General features: G+C 32.9%; 1 protein-coding gene across 6 annotated transcripts; it reads left to right on the forward strand.

Moving 5' to 3' along the window:
- Positions 1 to 6,294, forward strand: LOC107621718 (protein argonaute 4A-like). Of its 6 annotated transcripts, none has more exons than XM_016323731.2 (23): positions 1 to 97; positions 1,139 to 1,360; positions 1,461 to 1,663; positions 1,739 to 1,957; positions 2,039 to 2,175; positions 2,260 to 2,357; positions 2,445 to 2,536; positions 2,747 to 2,912; positions 2,998 to 3,114; positions 3,202 to 3,309; positions 3,417 to 3,479; positions 3,556 to 3,669; positions 3,747 to 3,912; positions 4,041 to 4,153; positions 4,242 to 4,379; positions 4,471 to 4,610; positions 4,701 to 4,766; positions 4,909 to 4,972; positions 5,111 to 5,222; positions 5,300 to 5,373; positions 5,610 to 5,704; positions 5,803 to 5,834; positions 6,042 to 6,294. In XM_016323731.2, exons 2-23 carry the CDS (start codon positions 1,163 to 1,165, stop codon positions 6,215 to 6,217), a joined length of 2,691 nt encoding a protein of 896 aa, XP_016179217.1. In that variant the 5' UTR covers positions 1 to 97; positions 1,139 to 1,162; the 3' UTR covers positions 6,218 to 6,294. The 6 variants fall into 6 exon arrangements, with proteins under 6 accessions (XP_016179217.1, XP_016179219.1, XP_020969558.1 ...); XM_016323733.2 differs by having other exon boundaries at positions 1,149 to 1,360; XM_021113899.1 differs by having other exon boundaries at positions 1 to 52.

Here is a 9,787-nt window from a genome sequence, read left to right on the forward strand (position 1 = left end):
GCCTTCTTCTGCAAGCTGTAACCACACTCCTATATATTCAAACTCTTCACAGGTGACTCCATTGATCCATATTCAACGTCAAATCTTTGAAGAACCTGTGTGTGTTTGTTTCAGCTCTTTATTATTTCTTTGATCGATAGTGCCTGTTACTCTTTTTTTATTTTTTTGAAAGTTGAATCCTTGTTATGTGGTTTAGGTTCTTTCACATTGGTTATTATACTGCTTGAAAGTATTTGTTGTTAGTTCCGTGAATGTGAATCCAGCTGCGAACTTCTCTAAGTTGTAGCCTTTCTTCTTTCTTGGATAACTTGACTGAAAAAATGTTAACTTCCTTCTTCTTATAATATAGATATGAGTTATGAGTTTCTGTTTCCATAGTAACTATTCTGTTTTATATGTTTCTTTCATTAAAATATATCACCACTGGTTGCTTTTCAAATACTTTGAAGAACATCAATACTAAAATATATTTTTTTTAATCTTACTTATTCAATATTCAACCAAAGTTATGTCATTCTACCAAAAAACAAAGAAAGAAGAAAAAAAATTATGCCAATGTGGCAATGTAGGTTTTTCTGGCACATCTATTTTATTTTTGTCTACCACATTTAGTTAAAGATCCTGCAATATTTTCATTGCAATTGTTTTAAATCCTTAATGTTTGTTTTACAAATGATGAAGATGCAACCTACTCAAAATTTGCTTGCTTTTGTAGTCTTATACCATATTAGGAAATATAGTCATCATTAACACTAACAACAAGCTATAATATTGGGATGTCACTTTCCAATGCATACCTAGTTTATTTTTTACTCAAGTATATATGCTATTTAGTAATTTTCTAAGAGATACCTTTGTTTTTCAAATGATTTAGCTTTTTTTTCTTAATATAAAAATTTAATACCAAATATATTTTATGTTGTATGTTAACAAGTCATGGATATAATGGTTATGTTGATGTTTGACATGGGTAGCTTAGTCAAAAATGCTTTAAAATTCTATATAGTTCTAATAACGGTCATGTTCATATGTTTTTTGTGTTTCTGATTAAGCATTTATGATTTTGACTAGCCATTATTGTTATTATTATTATTTTTTCTGCTGCACTTCACAAGTATGCTTACATTTTTTAACATAGTTTTGAGCAGAGCAGGACTTATCAATGGATTCTTCAGAAGCACTGCCACCTCCACCACCAATCATTCCTGCAAATTTTGTTCCTGCGAAAGAAGAATCTCAGGTAAAGTTCTTGCCTATGGTTAGAAGAGGTGTTGGGACCAAGGGACAGAAGATACAGCTGCTGAGTAACCATTTTAGAGTTGGTGTGGGGATAAAGGACAGTTTCTTCTATCATTATAGTGTAATTCCTTTCATTCCTTATTTTATTTTTTTAGTTTATATGCATGCTTTCATGTTTATTAGTTAACATGTTAAAATCATAACTATGGTTGGCTTACTAGGTTGCAATGTCTTATGAGGATGGCAATCCGGTTGAAGCTAAGGGAATTGGCCGAAAGGTCATAGACAAAGTTTATGAAACATATGATGAACTGAAAAACAAGAATTTTGCATATGATGGGGAGAAAAGCTTATTTACTCTTGGTTCTCTTAAAGAGAAAAAGATGGAATTCACTGTTGTGCTGGAGGATATTTCATCAAGGAGGTAAATGTTATTTTAACTTCATTGGTTTGCATTCTTTGTTGTGATTGGTTTTGAGTGCATAATATTGTGGTTCAGGGTTGGAAGGACTGGTGATGACCATGATAGCCCTACTCATGGAGAGAAAAAGAGGATGAGGCGTCAATCTCAGTCCAAAACTATCAAGGTAGTGATCAGTTATGCAGCCAAAATTCCAATCCAAGCAATTGCAGATGCCTTGCTCGGACAAGATTCCGAGCATTTCCAGGAAGCATTGAGGGTCCTTGACATCATATTGAGGCAGCATGCAGCAAAGCAGTATGTCACAAAAGCCTGTTTGTTAACTTGTTTTCTTTTCCATGAAATTCTGATCCTTACTTTTTTTTCTTTCCTCTAAAGGGGCTGTCTCCTTGTCCGCCAATCCTTCTTCCATGACAATCCAAGGAATTATACTGACCTAGGAGGTGGTGTTCAAGGCTGCCGTGGTTTCCATTCAAGTTTCCGTCCCACTCAAGGAGGTTTATCTCTGAATATTGGTAAGGTTCTAAAGGTACATGCATGGAAAATTCTGTTTTCCTTGTGTTTTTGAATTGACCATTTGTTCTTATCTTCTTTTAAAGATGTGTCAACTACTATGGTTGTAAAGCCTGGCCCTGTACTGGACTTCCTTTGTGAGAATCAGAATGTGAAGCATCCAAATCTTATTGATTGGACCAAGGTAATATTGCTATTTTATTTTAATTATATCAAGGTTCTGATGTTTGTGTGTATTGAAATGTGATGCTTTGTTTTTGTTTACTTTCAGGCAAAAAGAGTGCTGAAAAACCTCAGAATCAAGGCTAATAATATTGAGTACAAAATCAGTGGACTCAGTGATAATCCTTGCAGGACTCAAAAGTAAGTTGTTTAAATCTGTTTTCTTTGTATAGTTTGTTGGAGAGGGAAGAATTTAGGATAGTTATAATAGAATTGCTAGCTTTTGTTCAAACTTGTTAAAGGTTCATCATGTCAATTGGGTTGATCTTAATGCAATATGCATGGCCTTTTTAATTTTTATAGCATTAGAATGTTTCCCATACCAATGAGGAGAACTTGGGTTTTTTGCAGGTTTTCAATGAAAGATGGGAAGGACTCGAATGGCGAACCACGGATAATTGAAATCACAGTTTACAATTACTATAAACACCATAAGGGGATTGAATTGCCCTATTCTGCTGATTTCCCCTGCATCAATGTTGGGAAGCCAAAGCGCCCAACTTATTTTCCAGTGGAGGTGCCTTAAAACATAATGTCCATAGATTTTAAAAGCATTTTTGCATGGGAAAGCACTAATCTTATGTTCTTGCTTTGCATTGCAGCTATGCACCTTGATCTCGTTGCAGCGATACACCAAGGCATTGACAAATTTGCAAAGGGCTCAGTTAGTTGAGAAGTCAAGGCAAAAGCCCAATGAAAGGAAAGAAGCTTTGGCTGGTGTATGTAATGAACTTTTCTGATAATTTCAATTCAACACAAAAGTATTTGATGTGTATAGTTTTAAATGATTGTTAACTTTCTGGCAGTCTTTAAGAAACAGCAGATATGGTAATGAACCTATGCTTCGCTCTTCTGGGATTACCATTGAATCTGATTTTACTCGGGTTGAAGGTCGTATTCTGCAGCCCCCAAGAGTATGTGTTTTCATCTCCTCAGCCTTCTTAAATCTGTTTAGTTTTTTTATTCACATTTGCATTTTAAGGCCTCTGAAGGTGTTCTCATGTGTCTCTTGTATTTGCAGCTTGTAGTAGGAAATGAGGAGAGCTTCATTCCAAGGGGTGGACGCTGGAATTTCAACAATAAGGTTTATTTTGTATTGTTTTATCTTGTTATTTTCTATTCTTAGAGTTGTTTATCTAACATTGAATGCCATATTTCAGAAACTAGTTAAACCTATGAGGCTTGAGCGCTGGGCCGTTGTAAACTTCTCAGCTCGCTGTGACACACGTTTTCTGTGTAATACCATCAAGAAGTGTGCTGAAATGAAGGGGATTGTAAGAGTTTTATGGCTAATTTAGTTTGTTGATGTTGTGATACATCATTCATTTGACACTTTTGGTTTCTTTTGTAGTACATAAATCCTCCATATCAAGTATTCGAAGAGGATGCTCGTTCAAGGCGCGATCCGGCACCTCTTAGGGTGGAGAGGATGTATCAACTTGTAAAGTCCAAGTTGCCTGGCCCCCCTCAACTTCTGTTGTGCATTCTTCCAGAGAGAAAGAATTCTGATATTTATGGTAGGATCAAGAAGTCTTATTTGTGTGTTTGTACATATATATTTTTTGGATACTACCCAAGCAACATAATCTTTTAGTTTTGTTGGTACTCACTATACAATTCCTCAATTAATGCAACTGTTTTGTAGGACCTTGGAAAAGGAGAAGTCTTGCTGATGAAGGAGTTGCAACACAGTGTATTGCACCAACAAAAATTAATGATCAGTATATTACTAATGTTCTCCTGAAAATTAATGCAAAGGTATATTAGTCTACATTCACTTTTTTTTAAATTGTAACAGAAATAGTTGCCATGTCCTGTTCTTCATTTTGCTCTTGTGTGATGCCAGCTTGGTGGAATGAATTCCTTCCTGTCAATGGAGTGTGCTCCTTCTATACCTTTACTTCATAATGAAGCTACCTTAATTCTTGGTATGGATGTATCTCATGGATCACCAGGCCGATCGGATGTGCCATCTATTGCCGCGGTATGATATTATTTTCGCAACAAAATTCACATTCAGTCTTAATTAATATCACTATGTTTAAGTTTGCATTTTCACTTGTGTGAATATTCAGGTTGTGAGTTCAAGGAAATGGCCTTCAATATCCTGCTATAGAGCCGCAGTTCGCACTCAATCACCAAGAGTCGAGATGATTCAGTCTTTGTTTAAGCCTGTTCCTTCCGATGATGGTAACAAAGATGAAGGTATTATCAGGTGAGTGTTATCTAATAATGGCATTAGTTTGCGGTTGAAGAGATTTGAAGTCATCATTCATGTATGTTATTATTGTGGTGTTCTTTTCAGGGAGCTAATTATGGACTTCTATGAAACTTCAAAACAAAGGAAGCCTCAACAGATTATAATTTTCAGGTATTAGATTAGTTAAGGATTCATGTATTAGTCCTAATGATGATTTACAAAATTTTAGAATGACTATGCTTGATTCAGCATGTAATATTTTTATTATATAGAAACAAGGTCTAAATTTATAATTTCCAAATGCTATATTTAGGGATGGAGTGAGTGAATCGCAGTTCATCAAGGTCTTGAACGAAGAGTTAGTTCCAATCATAGAGGTATTAATTTGGATTCGCCTTTTTAGATTTCAGTTATCATCACACAAAACGTGGTAGTTGATTTTTAGTGTGCATATATCATTTTTTTTTAAAACAAGATGGAATTCCATTGAAATTGAATAATTCTTCACTCTTCAGGCATGCAAATATCTTGATGAGAAATGGTCTCCCAAGTTCACTTTTATTGTTGCTCAGAAGAACCATCACACCAAGTTCTTTAAGGACAATGCACCAGATAATGTTCCACCAGGTCAGTCACATGTCCACCAGAATATGCAAAATAACTTATGAAAATTGATATTAACTTCTAATTTTTTTTTTGTGCAGGAACTGTTATTGACAGCCAAATCTGTCATCCGAAGAACAATGACTTTTATATGTGTTCTCATGCTGGCATGATTGTAAGTATTATTGTCAAATGGTTTCTAATTTATTTTATTATTGAACCATTTTCCATGGCATGATACTACATTAATATTTAAGTAATACTAACTGTCTTTTTATACTACACAAAAGCTTCCCTACCCAAGATTTCTTATTCATTAGTTGGTGAAGCTGGTTAAGAGTATTTCTTGCAAGAATTTTATCTTCACAATTCTTGTTACATATTTTCTGTATATTTTTTTTATTTGTATAGGGGACAACTCGACCTACTCATTACCAAGTTTTACATGATGAAATTGGGTTCTCTGCCGATGATTTACAAGAAATAGTGCATTCTCTTTCTTATGTGTAAGTAGCTAAGTATGATTAACTTGGCTTACATGTATAAAAATTCTCTATGTGTATGAATAATAATGGATCATTTTCTTTTTCTGAACTTTCAACAGATACCAGAGGAGTACAACTGCCATATCAATAGGTATAATTTATATTCTATAAATACCCCCCAAAAAGGAAAATGGTAGCTAATATGATATTTAATACTTACTACCTACCAATTCAATAGAATGTGTAATAATTATGTATTTTGTCACATTCATATACATGATCATGGTGAACTTTTTAGATAGCTATATGGTTGAGATTATTTAATATTTAATAGACTTTACACAATGCATTATTGCAGTTGCTCCAGTTTGCTATGCTCACTTAGCAGCTGCCCAAATGGCACAATTTATCAAGTTTGATGAACTGTCTGAGACATCTTCTAGCCATGGTGGAACTACAATTCCTGGTGCAGTGCATGTTCCTCAGTTACCCCTTCTTCACCAAGATGTTGCCAATTCAATGTTCTTCTGTTAAAATATTATATATATTCCACTGACTTATTTGAATTCTAGCTACTTTAATTAAATACACCGAGTTAGGTCAAGTCTTCATACTTTTTTTGGCCGAGTAATTATTAAAATTTTTGTGTCTCTTTTTTTGCTGTTTATGTTTAATATATTTCTTGGAATTTTTTAGATTATTTGTTGAGAATACAAAAGTAGCAAACCAGATATTGAAGCTTTCCTTTTTAAATGCTAAAAACGAAAACTTCTATAGAAACTTTTATTTTATATATTTTAACAAAGATATATTTTATTTTGTCAAATACTTTGATAAATCTTAAATTTTTTTAATAAGTGAAGTATATTTTTTACTCATCTAGAGCTATATAACTCAAATGACATGGTTTTATTTGTGTTGAATGTGGTTTTTATAAAATTGTTGCTTAATTGATCTTGAGATTTTGGAAAAGTTAGTCGTGGGACAAAATTAAAACAATGGAAAATTTAGAGATATTATTAAAATTTTTAACAAATTTTGAAAACAAAAATATGTTTCATGCTTCTTTAATTGATGTTGTAATGTAATCTTTTACTATTTAATATTTATTATCATATGTATTCTCTTTGTTAGAATATAATTAGGATCAATTAGTATTATTTAGTATATCTGAATATTTATTATATGAGATTATGTTTTTATTATTTCGATTCTCTTAGCACCTATATATATCTCTCTATATTGTATCATTTCACATAACTTGAATAGACAACACACTCAATAATATACAAATCCTTTTATCTAATTTAGTCTCTTGTTTCTAACATGGTATCCTCCTTTAAAGAGGATAGGTTGTTTTTCTTGCGGTGAAATCACCGTAGCTTTTTCATTTTTTTCTATGCCATTCTTCTTTCTCTTTTGTCACTCTTTTGATGCTTTTTCACCTCATCGACTAGCCTATTTTCTCTGTCTTGTGTTTTTCCGAGTAGAATGATCAAACACCATTGTCATCTGTTGTTTACCTATTCTCATGAAGAAATCATATAGTTTTCGCTCTCTTTCGGCAGTTCCGTCTGCGTTCTCTCGTGGCAGTTCCATCTGCGTTCTCTCGTGGCAGTTCCATCTGCGTTCTCTCGTGACAGTTCTGTTTGTGTTCTCTCGTGGCAGTTCCGTTTGTGTTCTCTCGTGGCAGTTCCGTCTGCGTTTTCTCGTGACAGTTCCGTCTGCATTTCGTCTGTGTTTCCTTGTGGCAGTTCCATCTGCGTTTCTTTCTGGCAGTTCCGTCTGCACTTCCTTCATATAGCGGCAGTTCTGTCTGCGCTTCCTTTAGACAAGTGGCAGTTCCGTTTGCGCTTCCTTTCGGCAGTACCGTCTGCACCCGTTTTATCAGTTTATGCAGGTTTTTTTTATTTCATTGTTTTAAATAAGTTTCAAACTCAAAGTTGTCACTTGAGTTTGAGAGGGATGTTAGAATATAATTAGGATCAATTAGTATTATTTAGTATATCTGAATATTTATTATAGGAGATTACGTTTTTATTATTTCGATTCTCTTAGCACCTATATATCCTTCTATATTGTATCATTTCACATAACTTGAATAGACAACACACTCAATAATATACAAATCCTTTATCTAATTTAGTCTCTTGTTTCTAACATGGTATCAGGTATCCTTCTTGAAGAGGATAGGTTGTTTTTCTTGCGGTGAAATCACCGTAGCTTTTTCATTTTTTTCTATGCCATTCTTCTTTCTCTTTTGTCACTTTTTTTATGCTTTTTCACCTCATCGACTAGCCTATTTTCTCTGTCTTGTGTTTTTCCGAGTCGAATGATCAAACACCATTGTCATCTGCTGTTTACCTATTCTCATGAAGAAATCATATAGTTTTCGCTCTCTTTCGGCAGTTCCGTCTGCGTTCTCTCGTGGCAGTTCCATCTGCGTTCTCTCGTGGTAGTTCCATCTGCCTTCTCTCGTGACAGTTCCATCTGCGTTCTCTCGTGACAGTTCCGTTTGTGTTCTCTCGTGACAGTTCCGTCTGCGTTTTCTCGTGACAGTTCCGTCTGCGTTTCGTCTGTGTTTCCTTGTGGCAGTTCCATCTGCGTTTCTTTCTGGCAGTTCTGTTTGCACTTCCTTCATATAGCGGCAGTTCTGTCTGCGCTTCCTTTAGACAAGTGGCAGTTCCGTCTGCGCTTCCTTTCGGCAGTACCGTCTGCACCCGTTTTATCAATTTATGCAATTTTTTTCTCTTTATTTCATTGTTTTAAATAAGTTTCAAACTCGAGTTGTCACTTGAGTTTGAGGGGGGATGTTAGAATATAATTAGGATCAATTAGTATTATTTAGTATACCTGAATATTTATTATAAGAGATTACGTCTTTATTATTTCGATTCTCTTAGCACCTATATATATCCTTCTATATTGTATCATTTCACATAAATTGAATAGAGAACACACTCAATAATATACAAATCCTTTATCTAATTTAATCTCTTGTTTCTAACACTCTTAATTTTACTTAAAAGATGTACAATGAAATATCATATTTTATAATCGAGAGAATTCATTTTCTTTTCTGTATATATAGGTAAACATTGAAGAACTATTGGTAGAGTCTAAGATTTTTTGAGATATAATTTCATCATATAATATTGTAAAACACAATATCATTAATCACATGCAATATAACATAATATTCATGTTAGAATCTACTTATCTATTAATATATAAAATGTAACTAGTACATGTCTAGCTACTTGATAAGTGTCCACCCTTCATAATTAACACGATGGAACAAGAGGTTACAACAATTAAAAGAGCAAAACTTTTAACTCTTATGATTTCTTTGGTAAAAAAAATTTACTTTCCAACTAAAAGAAAAATAAAGTGAAAGTCCAAATATATTTTTAATTTAGAGAAAGAAATTTGCATTCTCAACTATAGTGATTTATCTTATGAAAAAGCGTATTATTTTAATTTATACTTTATTTTTTACAATTTTTTTCTAAATGTATCAATTTGTAACAGATTTTTTTTTAAACTATGTTTATAGAAAGTGTGAAGAGTTAGTTCAAGTATGAATTTAATTGTTTCAAAAGTAGAATATGTACTTAATAATGCCAAGAGAAGTTTCCTTATGAACATTCTTCATGAGATTAATACAGTATTTTTGTCTCTAAATAGTGCTGATAATTTTTTGGATTCTTTTAAAACCAATGAGATCAATACAGTATTTTTATCTCTAAACTTATTTAAGTTACTACTTTTAGTTTAATGCTCCGAAAAAAATACAATAAGAATTTAAAATGGTCATACATATGATAATTTTTTTTATGTTACATGCTCATTTCTTACTATTTGATTTTTTATTTTGATATTTAGGATAGAATAAAGTTAAAATTATCATTACCTAATATCAAATATTCATATACATAAAACTACAACTCATTATTTATTTACAAATGTAATTTACAAAAATTGTTTATGTATTAATAAAAAAGTTGATGTGTTCTAATTTTATACTTTATATGTATATGTCAAAATCTAATACAAGATCCGATTGACAAGAGTTTTATGCGACATAAATAGTGAGACATATCG

The sequence above is a fragment of the Arachis ipaensis genome, chromosome B10 (assembly GCF_000816755.2).
Source record: "Arachis ipaensis cultivar K30076 chromosome B10, Araip1.1, whole genome shotgun sequence".
Lineage (NCBI taxonomy): Eukaryota > Viridiplantae > Streptophyta > Magnoliopsida > Fabales > Fabaceae > Arachis > Arachis ipaensis.